At 38.6% G+C, this 14,400-nt stretch overlaps 1 protein-coding gene and 1 non-coding gene across 2 annotated transcripts in view; one reads left to right on the top strand and one right to left on the bottom strand.

Moving 5' to 3' along the window:
• The first annotated feature begins 5,195 nt into the window (after nucleotides 1-5,195).
• LOC123572090 (small nucleolar RNA U13) lies at nucleotides 5,196-5,299 on the top strand. Its single transcript, XR_006696426.1, has one exon. It is a non-coding gene; the product is annotated as a small nucleolar RNA U13 (small nucleolar RNA).
• A 4,948-nt stretch (nucleotides 5,300-10,247) lies between these two features.
• The window catches only part of GPR149 (G protein-coupled receptor 149), a 90,340-nt gene continuing 86,187 nt past the window's right edge, over nucleotides 10,248-14,400 (bottom strand). Inside the window, exon 4 of the mRNA XM_005546158.5 lies at nucleotides 10,248-13,683. Coding sequence (XP_005546215.1) covers nucleotides 13,111-13,683 — 573 coding nt within the window. The 3' untranslated portion in view covers nucleotides 10,248-13,110. The remainder of the gene's footprint in view (nucleotides 13,684-14,400) is intronic.

The following is a 14,400-nucleotide window of genomic DNA, read 5'->3' on the forward strand; positions in this document are numbered from 1 at the left end:
GCGCCCACTTCCGTTTTGCTTCCGTAGCGCAGCGCAAGAGGGCGGGCCATTTAGCATCACAAGCAGCGGTTTCTGGTGACGTCACCGCGTGACGACCCCGGTGATCTGGACGGTGGCGGGGGTCTGGTTTTGTCTGATACCCCTGAGTTGTTTACCTTTGTACCTCTGGAGCAACAGCCAGCCAAAGGCCCGTAGATTTTCTTTCGCTGGGCCCAGCAAGTGAGCCAATGGCTTTTGGTTTTTACTTTCTTACTCCTGGTAAAATCCGCAATTTTCTTGCACTTAGGTCCTAGGGTAGTAAACGTTGATTGAAACGAAAGAACCCGTGTATCAGTTCGCCGTCTTCTAAAACTCTCTAAAAAATGAGTTCTTCTTAAGTCTTGAAAACAGCCTGACAATCTTTCAAACATATAATTTAAAACACCCTTAACCTCCTTGAAAGTATTGTCACTATTTACTACATTTATCCAATAGTGTAAGATGAGCGTGTCTAGCCAAATTCAGTGCAGAGCTCTTAGGCAATGTAAATAAACTACTTTGAAGATTCATATGTTCATTTGAAACCATATACTGTTTATTAACCAGAACACTTGAGTGTTTTGTGCAAGCTGTTCTTGAATAATCAAGTAATTGGGCCACACAGGCTTGGATGTTCACCAGGAGATATATAGCTCATGTTATGGTTAACTGATGTAAAGGTGCTGGGAATACTCACTGAACAAAGCAAGTATGGCATTAACTTTCATTTGCCTACAGTCTTAAGGGAAAGACAAAGGCTATCTTTGTGCAGTGAATTAAGAAAGGGAAATGTATGCCAGGAAGGGGTCTACGATACACCACTGTGACTTAAAAATTATTTTGAGCAAAGACATTTGAGTTTCTGAAATCTACCTGTCTAAACGCAGAACCACGCGGAAAAATTCAAATCAATCTCCTCCCTGGGAGGGAAACCAGGGAAGACTGACTCTTATCACTGGATGCTAGAAGCTGGCAACACGCTTGAATAGACATTGTCGCAAAGCTATCATATCTGGCATCTGTTTTAAGGTGTCATTTATTTTTTCTAAAAGTCATTTGTTTTTTCCATAAGTGCTGTTTTCCCCTTCCCTTTCCCTTTTAAGATGGTAGATAAGCCGGAATTCTGCCTCCCTGAATCACCTTTTTCTGTGAACTCTATTATGTATGTGGTTAAGTCTGCCTTTTCTCTTGCTAATCTGTTTTGTCACTTTAACTCTGGGACCTGCAAACACTGAATCTAAGAGGATAGACAAAAAGTTTTCCTCCCTAAGAGGCATGAGATATTACAGCAAAAGAATTTAATTTTGGAGTTAGGTGAGTTATGCAACAACTTTTGACATAAGTAGATTTTTGCCAGACTAATGGGCAGAAGAAAAGTATGACAGGTGTAGAGAACAATATGTAAAGACAGATGATGATGTGAAACATCGGAGAGCTTAGACAACTACCCTGAATCTTAAAGACTGATAGGGAAGGCCAAAGAGGTAGATAGGGGTCTGATTATGGACAACCTTATGTGCCACTTCAGGAACAGTGGTATGTTATAAGCAGAGGAGTGGTTATTTTGACTGCTTCAATTAGAAATAAATAGCGGAGACAAGAGTGGATACAGGGAAACTAGTTAATGTGCTATGATGTAGGGGAGGCAAAATGGGATGACAGGGCATTACATATGGAAATAATTGGAATCAGGGGACATTAGAAGATAAAATTAATTTGATGATTCATTGAATGTGGAGAATTAGAAGAGTTAAATGACTCCAAGTTTAAGATTTGAATTATTAACACATGAGGAGACACATATCCTGAGACGAGAAATATAGGACAAGGAACATTTTGGGGGTGGGGGGCAGAGTGAGTTAATGTGTTTTATTTGTACATTTCAACTTTGAGGAACTTATGAAACATACAAACAGAGTATCTGGAAAGCAGTTGGCTATAAGAGTTAAAAGCACAGAGGCCGGGTGTGGTGGCTCATGCCTGTATCCCAATACTTTCGGAGGCCAAAGTGGGCAGATCACTTGAGGCCAGGAGTTTGAGACCAGCCTGGCCAACATGGTGAAGCCTTGTCTCTACCAAAAATACAAAAATTAGCTGTGCATGGTGGTGCATGCCTGCAATCCCAGCTACTCGGGAGGCTGAGGCAGGAGAATCACTTGAACCCAGGAGGTGGAGGCACTGCACTCCAGCCTGGGCAACAGCGTGAGACTCCGTCTCAAAAAAAAAAAAAAAAGAAAAGTGAAAAGCACAAAGAGAGTAGACTGAAATTATATGTTTTGAGAGTCCTTGGCACATGTGATTAAGGTCATAGGAATAAATAATTTCTACAAAAGCATCCCAATTGGACACTCCTAATATGAAAAGTATGTCAATTGTCTAAGAGATGAGATTGAGTAGGCATATTGAAGATGATAGGGGCCAAGTGGGAAGAAAATGGTGAGAGTGCTATGGGCTAAATCTTTGTGTTCATGCAAAATTCACCATGAAGCCCTAACTCCCAGTGTGGCTGTAGAAGAGGCCTCTAAAAAAATGTAATTAAATCAAAATGAGGTCGTAAAGGTGAGATCCTGATAAAAGGTTTACTGCCCTTCAAAAAGAGGCATCAGAGAGCTAGTTCCTCCCTCTCAGAGGAAAGGACATGTGAGGACAAAACAGCCATCTATGCTCCAGGAATAGCTCCGTAAACCAAAACTAAAATTCTTCCTATTTTATTTTATTTTATTTTATTTTTTGAGATGGAGCCTCACTCTGTTGCAGTGGCACGATCATGGCTCACTGCAGCCCTGAAATCCCTGGTTCAAGCTATCCTCCCATCTTAGCCCCCTAGAGTAGCTGGGACAATAGACGTGTACTGCCACACCCACCTAATTAAAAACATTGGTAGAGATGAGGTCTTCCTATGTTGCCTGGTCTGGCCTTGAACTCCTGGGCTTAAGCAATCCTCGTGCCTTGGCCTCCCAAAGTGCTGGGATTACAGATGTGAGCCACTACACCTTGCCCCAGAATAAAATTGGAAGCCCCCCCAACCAACTGAATGGATCCATTCTCTCAGCCAAGAGCATTCTAAAGTAAACCTGAAATATTTGTTCAGGCCATGATGGGAATGGGAGGTTGGACATGCCTCGTTATACCTTCCTTCCTTTGGAATCAGGTATGGCTGACCTGTATTAACGTTGAAGTAGAGACCTTAAGATTGACAGAACGGACTCTTTCTAGCAATATGATGTCAACATAGCAGTAGGTCCTGAAAGAAAGCATTTTACCCCAAAATATATTTCTTTGACATATTTTGAAACAGCCCTTCAAAGCTGTCTCTCATGGGGAAAATTACATTCTGTAGAGAATCTCCTTCCCTTTCCAGATCTTCTCCATGATCCAGGAGAGGATTAACTAAGAGTCTGGAACCTTTTTAAGTTGAATAAGAAATAGTTACAATCTCTTCTTTCTGAAGTCTGCTACCTTGGAGGCCTTATCAGCATAATAAGAACCTTGGTCTCCACAACTCACAACTGGGTTAACTTATCTTAACCCAGACAGTCCCTTCTGTTGATTCCAGGTCTTTAGATAAACTCTTTCAATCAGTCAGAAAATCTCTGAATTCACCTATGACCTGGAAAACTCCCTCCTCCTTTGAGTTGTCCAACCTTTTCAGATGGAATCAATGTACATCTTACATGTATTGATTGATGTTTCGTGTCTCCCTAAATATATAGAACAAAGCTGTAGCCTGACCACCTTGGACACATGTTCTCAGTATCTCCTGGGACTGTGTCACGGGCCATGGTCATTGGCATCTGGCACAGAATAAATCTCTTCAAATGTTTGAGAGTTTCACTCTTCGTTGACAGCTCTCATTAGGAATTGTATTAGCTGGCACCTTGATCTTGGACTTCTTAGTTTCCAGACTTTAAGAAACACATTTCTGTTGTTTCAGCTGCCCAGGCTGTGGTATTTTGTTATGACAACACAAACAGACTAATACAGAGAGTAAGGTTGGAAGAGAATTAGTGTTTATTTGTCACTTAGCATTTGCTAGGTATTAGACTAGGTGACAGGCATTTGTGGCAGAATAATGGCCCCAAAGATGTCCTTGTGTGTTTTTTTTTTGGGGGGGGGCTCTCACTCTGTTGCCCAGGATGGAGGGCAGTGGCATGACCATGGCTCGTTATAGCCTTGACCTCCCAGACTCAAGCAATCCTCTCACCTCAGCCTTCCAAGTAGCTAGGACTGCAGGTGTACACCACCATGCCTGGCTATTTTTTTTTTTTTTATCTGTAGAGATGAGGTGTTGCTGTTGCCCAGGTTGGTCTTGAACTCCTGGGATCAAGTGATCCTCCCACCTCAACCTCCCAAAGTGCTGAGATTACAGATGTGAGCCACTGTGCCTGGCCGAGATGTTCATGGAAACTCCCTGGAAACTGTGAATATATTACACGGCCAGGGGAAAGTAAGGTTGCTAATCAGCTAATGTGATAATTAATTTCATGTGTCAACTTAATTGGGCTAAGGGATGCTCAGAGAGCCGGTAAAACATTATTTCTAGGTGGGTCTGTGAGGGTGTTTCTGGAAGGGATTAGCGTTTGAATTCATAGACTAAGTAAAGAAGATCACCCTCATCAATGTAAGTGTGCTTGATCCAATCCATTGAGGGCTCAAGTGGAACGAAAAGGTGGAAGGCTAATTCATTCTCTCTTCTTGAGCTACGATATCCATCTCCTGTTCTTGGACATCAGCACTCTGTTCTCAAGCCTTTAGGCTTGGATTAGAACTATACCACCAGCTTTCCCAGGTCTCCAGCTTATAGAAAGCATATTGTGGGACTTCTCAGTCTCCATAATCCTGTGATCCAATCTCATGATATAGCTCAGTTTCTGTGTATCTATAGCTATCCTATTAGTTTTGTTTCTCTGGGAAACCTGATGAATGCAGCTGACTTTAAAGTAGGAAGATATCCTGCATTATCTGGGTGAGCCCTATGTAATCATAAGGGTCCTTGAAAGTAAAAGAGGGTGGCAGAACAGAAGGTCATAGTGATGTGACATAAGGATTTTACTAACTGTTGCTGGCTTTGAAGATGGAGGAAGGGGTCACAAGCAAAAGAATTCGGGCAGCCTCTAGAAACTAGAAAAGAAAATAGATTCTCCCCCAGGGCTTCCAGAAAGAGTAAAACTATACTGATCCTTTTGTAGTTCATGAGCATGATCATTGGGTATTCATATGCACGTGTGAGATGTGCCACCCTCTAACCTTGTTATGACATCGGCACATTGCTCATCTAACATGAAGAAAAATAAATAAATAAAAAGAAATACAACAATATTGACCCCTTGATTTTAGCCCAATGAAGACTGTTGTCAAAACATTATGCTACAGAACTTTAAGATAGTAAATTTGTGTTAGTTAAGACTCTGTAGTAATTTCTTATGGCTACACTAGAAAAGTAATACAATTCCTTATCTCATTTCACACAATCCTCATGACAGCCCCAGAGAAAGTTAGCATTATCTCTATTTTCTGATACAGTCTTTTATTGCCCTTCACCTCATGTTTGCTGATCCTAAGTCGATTCTTAGTTATAAATATGAAATTACTGTTTTCCATACTTCTTCAGCATGAACTAGCACTTAAGGTATTACTTGAGGCTATTCCTTTAGGTGAACACTTTAGGACAAATGTCACTGTAGTAAAAATCTGCACAAAAGGAAGATTTTCAATGAAAGACCTGAGAGATGTTGATGGGAAGGAAAATGTCAGTTGTTACCTGCTTTTTCTTTTTTCCCTGTCTTCATCAGAACCACGAAATTGTTTACACTACCTAATGCCAGAAAACAAACAGAATGGTTCATTATAATTGCCATTGTTTCTCTGACTGGTCCTCTGTTGTGTGCTGTTCTTTGGGCAGGCAACCAAGATGTCTCTTCCAAATGTCCGCTTCATTAATGATGGCCTGGGCCACAGAACGCACAGCCATCGCTTTCAAACCCACAGCATTTGGTGTCCAGCTCCTGCTCTCCCCATCATACCTGCTGTCCAGCCTGGAATGCAGCAAAGGTGAGCCACACAGAACCACACCACCACTGGAAACTGTCACAGTTTTCTCAGGATCAGGGAATCTTTTATTCATTTTTTTAATCTGAACCCTGTGAAACAACTCTTATATAATTTATTCATAGCTGTAATATTCATAAAGGCATGGGGGTGAAGGAGATTTTCTTCAGTGTTTTTGGAAAATGAAACCTTTAACTTCTACTTCCACTTGGAGGTGGGGATAGGGACATGCTGATAAAAGTACCCTTCTATAGAATGTAAAATCTAGCTGTGGACTGGAACACCTACACATAGCCTCTCCATTTGATTTCTCTGTGTGGCCTAGTTTGAGCCTCCTCACAGCATTGCAGCTGGATTCAAGAGCAGGTGTCACCAAGCAAGGTAGAAGTACATAACATTTGACATCTTTATGGACTAGTCTCAAATGTCACATAGCATCACTTCCTCTATGTTTTACTAGTTGAGACAGTTACAGGTGTCCACTTAGGTTTAAGGGTGGCTAGGGCCTTAGCACACCATGGGAGTATAGAGCCAAAGTCACATTAGAAGAGCAGGATGCAGGAATTAGGGATCAGCCTGGGCAACACAGGGAGACCCTGTCTCTACAAAAAATCAAAAATTAGCCAGGCATCGTGTTGCAAAGCTTGTGGTCCCAGCTACTTGGGAGGCTGAGGTGGGAGGATAGCTTAAACCCAGGATATCAAGGCTGCAGTGAGTGCATTCATGCCACTGGACTCCAGCCTGGGCAACAGAGCAAGACTCTGTCTCAGGAAAAAAAAAATGGAAGAAGAGAAGAGCATGTGGAATGGAAGGAAAACAATTCTAGAAAAACACTATGCTAGGTGAACCAGATATTTGTATGAACAAATGCCATTTCTGTCTACTAATTCCATCTGTTTCCCACAAAAAAGAAAACAAAAATTGTGACTTTGTAAGGTCATAGGGTTTCAAGATCCACATTAAAAACCTTCTTGAGAGATTTTCATAATGTATTTTCCTTTTAAAACTACACAATCTCATTAAATTGGTGGATTTTCCTCACCTAGTGTAAACATGCAATCTTAGATCTTAGGAAAAAGTATTGTGAAAGAGTACTAAGAAATTTTAATGAATAGAACTTTTTTTAATTTAAAAAGGATAATGAAAATATAAGGCCTTTTAAGGTTCAGTTAGCAAGTAGATAATGTAACTTTACCACGCTAAGTAGTTAACCATGGCTTTGTCTAAACTCCTAATATTTTTTGACCTGACATTAGAAAGTTTTTGGGGCTGGGCATGGTGGCTCACGCCTGTAATACCAGCACTTTAGGAGGCTGAGGCAGGCGGATCACTTGAGGTCAGGAGTTCAAGACCAGCCTGGACAACATGGTGAAACCCCATCTCTACCAAAAATTAGCTGGGTGTGGTGGCAGGTGCCTGTAATCCCAGCTACTCAGGAGGCTGAGGCGGGAGAATTGCTTGAACCTGGGAGGCGGAGGTTGCAGCGAGCCAAGATCACACCACTGCACTCTAGCCAGGGTGACGGAATGAGACTCTGTCTCAAAAAAAAAAAAAGGAAGTTTTTAGAAGTTGTATTTTTACTAAGTGGTAGAGAATACAATTTACCTCTGAGGCATATTTTTTCCCTTATTCTTGAAAAATTACCCAGTGAGACTACATATATGTGAAGGTAGAGCAAAGGTCTTCCTCTATAACAAAGTGTTTCAAAAACAACATGCCTTCGATTATCTAAACTGCTCTATATAACATTGCAACGGATTGTGTTCAAAGTTGTTTTATATTTGGATCTTTGACTGCTCAATTCTGGAAAGTGATTGCCTATTTTTGAGAGGAATATATGTTTCTATGCCTGTGTATGAATGTTTGTGTATATGTATTCTCTATGTATTTGAAATTAAGACTTCAAGGCTGTAGGAAAGACTAGCAGATATGATCTTCTTTGTACTTTAAGCTATAAAAGAGATTGTATAAACAAACCACCTTACATTTGGAGCACTATAGTCTGAACTAGAGTGTTGAAGTCACAGATTCAGGGTTAAGACCGTACAATTCAAAGTTGGGAAAATGTATCGTTGTTCAATTACTGTGTGCAATGCCTCTGCCTCTGCAGCTTATAAAAATGGGCAGGGAGCGCTATTTACATTCTATTATGGTACAGTATGTGATTGTCTAGTTGGTTATAGGGCATGCAACAGAGACAGACTTGCTAGTTCTTCGCCATAGTTTGGGTTCTTCTTCATGTACACAGCTAGATATATTTCCTAGTCTTCTTTGGAATCAGCTGTGGTTCTGTATTGAGTTCTATCCAATAACAGAGGCTGCAATGACTGAGGTGCAGTTCTTCCAAGCCAGTCTCACCAAGCACTCCAGTGCAGAATCCTTCATGTCTTTTTCCCATCTGTCGGCTGATGCAGATGAGCAAAATGATCATAAGAACCATACATTAACATTGTAAAACTACATGAACCTAGACCCCTGAGCCATATCTTAAAGAAGAAAGGAATGATAAGGAACATTCATTTAACTGCTGCTGCTCTCTGCCTTCCAAATCTTGTACAAATGCCTTTCATTGTTAGATGCTAAACCTGAACTTTGCAGAAAAGAGGGTCTTGGAAACAAAGTTTTCTGTCTTCTAGCCTCTGTGATACATAGAGGAGTGGAGAAACATTGAGATATTGCAGAGTATTGACAGAAAATAAATGTGATAATTGTTTTTCCCTCAAGCTATAGGCTTCATAGGCTTTTAAGAAATGTGTGATTTATTTCATGTTACCAAGGAAATCCTCTCCACTTATTGCATCAGAATACAATTCTAATGCCATCTCTACTACTACCACCCTAAACCTAACCAACATCATCTCTAGCCTAGACTATTAGAATAGCCTAAGTGTTCTTTCTGTGGTGGTTTTTGTGTCTGTACAGTCTTTGGCCCTTGCAATAGACAATCATTTTTGAAATCAGATCATGTCACTTTTTTGCTCAGAGCCCTCCGATGGCTTTTCACTTCATTTAAAACAAGACTCAGTGTTCATACCTGCTCTGCAAGGCACTAATAGCCCATCTCCTCCTGCTATTATCTGTTTGCCTTTATCTCCAACCACTTTCTCCCTTTCTCACTCAGCTGCATTCACATTGACCTCCTTAATGGTTTCAGATTCCAAAAGCCACACTCCTACTTCTGGATACTTGCTGTTCCCTTTGCTGGGGCTGTGATTTCCCTAGATAATCACATAGCATGTTTCCTCACTTTATTTGAGGCTCTGATGAAATATTACTTTATCAGTGAAGGCTTTTCTGAGTAAATTATTGAAAACAAACACTCTTCCCATATTTGTCCCTTTATTCTAATTTTACTCTTTGGCCATTGTTACCTCTGGTCCCTATTTTCTGTCAATACACTTAATACCAGCATACATATATATGTACCACACACTTATCACTACCATATGTATATATATAAATGTATAGAAAAGAACGTAACCTATCCAAAGAGAGGTTTGGCGTTTGTCCTCAGCTTCTGGGGAGGTAATTTCTAAGCCCTTGGAATGTCATGGCTGAAGAGTATCTTTGTTTGTCTGGGGGCCTTGGACCAGCAGATAGTAACAATGTGTTTTGGAGAGGGGACTTTTGGGCATTCTGTATCAACTTGGCCTCCTGGAGAGCCTGAAAGAGACATCAGTCATGTGAGTAGTCAGCCATGCTTACCCTTGCTCCCACCATGATGCAGCCCCAGTAAGGACTCTGGACACCAAGGTTCAGTTGAGCTTTTCTGCTTGGCAGTATTCTGTGCAAGTTGTCACACATCGACGCCAAAGAAAGTAATGCCATCCATGACTCCATGGGGAGAGTACCATAGAAATTCCACATTTACAACTTTTCCTAGACTTGGCTCTGTGACCTCTTCTCTAGGCTGATTTTATTCTGTGTCCTTTTGCTGTAATAAACCATAACCATGAGTACACAGTTTTCTATGAATTCTGTGAGCCCTTCTAGTGAGTTATTGAAACTAGCAGTGGTTTTGGGAACTCCTTGAATTTGCAATTTGTGTCACGAGTGAGAGCAATCTTGTGTGGACTGTGTTCTCTGACTTTGTGGTTGTCTCAAACTCAGTAAATATAAATACATATATTTGTTTTGTTTGAGTTTTGTTCAAAAGTTATAAAACCAAGTACCTAGAACAATTTTTAGTATGTCGTAGTCATTTATTAAATATTAGAATGAAGAAATGAATTAGGGTAGCTGAAAAGTATAAGAAATTAAGAGAAAATTGATTTATAAAATCCAATATTACAGACACATGTCAAGAAAAGCTTCCAAAAATGCATAACTAAGACTTTTTATTATATTTTAAGTAATATGGTGGCATTTGCTATCTTCAAAGAGTTGCCTCTGTCAGTCACAACTCTCAGAAGTCTTAGGGATTATGGATTAGGTGTTTATACTATTAGGGAGTCTTGGGGATTACATATTTGCAGTTTATAGGAGTCACCACCAGATGGTGATATTTTTATTAGGTAACAAGAAGTTTTTGCCTTCAGATACATCAATTTATAGAGAAAAGAGATAACTATACAAAATAGAATATTTATTAATAAGAAGAACAATATAACTATACAAGGGTAAGGTATTTGGCTATATCACAATATATCTATAAAGGTATTTATTTCCTCTACTAGAAACACTTTTATAATCAATCACTCTACAGAGTAAGTAGACTTAAGTGAACTTGCGTAGTTTAATCTTCTCCTCCCTTAACAAGGATTTGGAGCGCCATTCATGCTTAAGCACAGCTCTAGTAGATTTTTCTTGTATACTTAGCTATTGTTGGCTTGGAATTTGAAGTGTTACATGTTAGTAATATGATGCTGATTAGCCTTTCAAACTATGACTTTGGGCTAAATAATCCTGGTGTTGTTTCAATGCAGCAGAATTTTTATGTGCATCCATTATACAGTTAATTCAACAACCAAGTGCAATTAAATGGGAGTATCTTAATTATTTTTCCAATTCCCCTAGTTTAAACTTTTGTTCAGTTAAAATAAAATGAGAGGGAAAATGGGCATTACTATCTTCTATCTATTTCCTAATGCTCTTTAAACCTTGATTTCGGTTATAATCTCTGTCCCATTCAAATTGCTGTGCAGTTATAAAGAATGTGTTTGCCTCCAAGTCTTTGCTGTTTTTCAGCTTTATTATGATCCTGTGTCTAATTTACTTTTTGCCTGAAATTGCATTTTAAAGCAGCAATATCACCTTTCTCTTTCAGAAAATTATACATCTAAGTTTAAGATATCAAAGCCTATCTTTTACAAAGCATTATTAGAATATTCAATTCAATTTTTCTTTTATAAAGACATTTAATGCTACTGATTTATAATATCTGATTGATCTGTTCATTTGTCACTGTGTGAAAATAGCTGTTAATATTGGTGATACAGTCTTTTAAAATAAAATATATTTGTAATGAGAATACATTTGACTTTGAATTCATATGTTGCACATTATTTGAGGCTTGCTTTACAAACATTATTAGTGGTAATACATATGTTTCCCAAATTTAGACAACTAGATAATGAGAAGTTAAAGATTGAGAAAGTCCATTGAAATAATTATTTTGAAAATGACTTGTCCTTGTGGCAACAAAACACCCTTTGAAGATGAAACATTCTGAAAACCCATGTCAAGCAATTTTGAATTCTCATTCAAGCTAAAAAAGTAGAAACAGAAATAAATCATTCTAAAATACAATTCATTCATCTGTAAATAAATAGAGTATATGAGTGAGGGGAGGGGCACAAAGTCTAAGACCACGTAAAGTGTCAACTTAGTAACTTTGGAAAATAAACTTTTAGGTAATGTATTTCATATATGTTTATAGGAAGGTTAGAATAAAGCAATTTGAAGAGAAATCAATTTATAATTTTTGAAATACACATTGCTATTATTCTGCCAAGGTGATTCCTGCATTTTTGCAATGTAATGCCTTCTAGAATTGTCTTGAAATGTATGTCTTACAATCACTTAATAAAATAGGTTCAATTGTTTCTTTGAGACAACACGTCTTTAGAGAAGAAACAAAGAAGCACCTAAACTTGATATAATATTTGAAGTAAACTTTTCTGTTTCAAGAATAACTAAGAAAGTTTGCCCAATCCATAGCTTTAAAAACAGATACTTCTGTTTTAGACTTACAGGATTTTGGACTGCTGTATCCAGAAGCCTACCATGTTTGAAGGCACCTCTCAGAACCGAATCTGCCAGTATTTTCCCCCAATTTCCACTCAAGTTAAAAAAATTTCGGAAAAAGTATACAATTATATGATTACAACTTTTTTCCAATAATGTTTGAATTAAAGATACTTCTAATTCCACCTCTAACACACAACATACTTGTTTTATGAGACAGTCTTGACATACTGAAAAGATGAACACTGTTATAGGTAAGAAAGAAAGAAAAAACAGTAAACAATTTGTATTTGGTAGAAATGAAGGAAACAACTATTTATAGACTAGGAACATGCATGTTTCCCAGTTGGAAGCTAATTTTTCATTTTACAGAAGAATGTAAAGCTAAAGCAGTAAGTGTAATAAGCTTGTTTTGCTAGCCACATTCAGGCAAGTTCCTTCAAATACAATTTGGAGTTTTGTTACATTTCTTCCATTCCCAAACTTTCTCTTTTTACCCCTTTGCAGTAAAGGCCAACATTATATGTAGAAACATATGCATGGAACAGTATAGTAACTGAGTTTATACAATTTTCTGTTTACTAGGAGGTTGACAAACATAAGCAAAAACACTAGTAAAGTAGGCCAAGATTTGATTTAGAACAGATTTTAATTACCACAGTGTGTGATCTCTAGCTAACACATCAAATGCACTTAATTGTTTACACTAGTTCTAGTTGTTCCCACAAAAAATTAACTATTAAATCAGTAAAACTTATGTAAACCAACAAATAAAAGGAAATCAGTCTCATAACAAAGGTGTTAGTTTCACAGCTGACGTTGCAGATCCATTCTTGCTGCTGTTAGACCAAATACCCATTAACTACCCTTGCTTTCTTCCTCTCTTTTTCTGTAAGCTTTATTTAACAACTGGATTTCCTCCTGATAGCCATCCCTCTCTTGATGCTGCCTTTTACTATTCTGCCTGTGTGCTTCTACGGTGTCTGGAATGGAGATATTGATATCACCATCAGGATTACTGGTGGGCAGAAAGAGGGAGTATGAGGCCGTTTCCCCTAGATCACAGGAAACAAACCTGTTTTCTTTCCTGGAGTAACGTAGGGATGGAGATCTGACTTGTGTGGAGGACTGGCTGATGTTACTAATGATTGACACAGTGTCCAAGGCCTCTTCATTATCGCAAATTTCAAGAACCTCCAAGTGTATTTTCACACTGGTATCTGCAAACGTGGATGAAGAATCTTCTGAGTTTGGTTCATGGCCAACACTTTTGGATCGATAGACTTCTATTTTCTTAGAGGCTGGAGTTATTTTTTGCCCTTCTGCGCTTACCTCATAGGTAGAAAGAGATAGGGTTTTCCCTGTAGGTGCATGGAGAGACACAGTCCCCTGGAATGCACACAAGGGAATGGCAAGGGCACCACCGGAACGCTGGGGACAAAAACAGAATTGTTATTATTGAAAGCTAGTTTCTGAGGCTGAGACATTTAGAAATTCATTTTGTTCATCAGAATGATAAAAGTTTTCTATTTCAGATCAATTTCCCTAGAAACATTTTATAGATATGGGATTTAAATACTGCCACCGAAGCACCATACGTCGGTTTCTCCTAGGTCAAATCAGACATTTAATGAGGGTAGTTAGGAACATTTATTTGAAGATAAGGGCCATATCTCCCCAGTTAAAGGCAAAGGTGTGTACTGATGGGAAGCAATAGATGTTTTCAAAGGCAGAATTTGAACATAAAATTGAATGCATATTTACAATCTGAAATTGCTTTTATATTTGTGATACACACTCAGTTACATTAAAATGTTTGCAAAAGTTGGAAGAAATGTAGACTGTGTTATCAACATGAACTTTTTTTTTTTTTCCTGTTTGGTATGCTAGAGTAAATGATAATTGTGAAACTGTGACTTAAGGACAAAAGATATTTCAACTGTTAGGTTTGAGTATACATAAGAGGAACCAAATGTCACCAGAATTACGCTACGGTGTGCTTACTTTTCTACAGAGAAATCAGTCATTAAAGTAAATCCAATAATAAAGAATACTATTCTACCTCTTTCAAAAACTTGCCTAAAAGTGTAAACCTTTTCTATTATGCTTTGTGTATTAAGATTTTTTAAAAACTGTACTTACCACTGA

This window comes from Macaca fascicularis, chromosome 2 (assembly GCF_037993035.2).
Source record: "Macaca fascicularis isolate 582-1 chromosome 2, T2T-MFA8v1.1".
In the NCBI taxonomy this organism is placed as follows: Eukaryota; Metazoa; Chordata; class Mammalia; order Primates; family Cercopithecidae; genus Macaca; species Macaca fascicularis.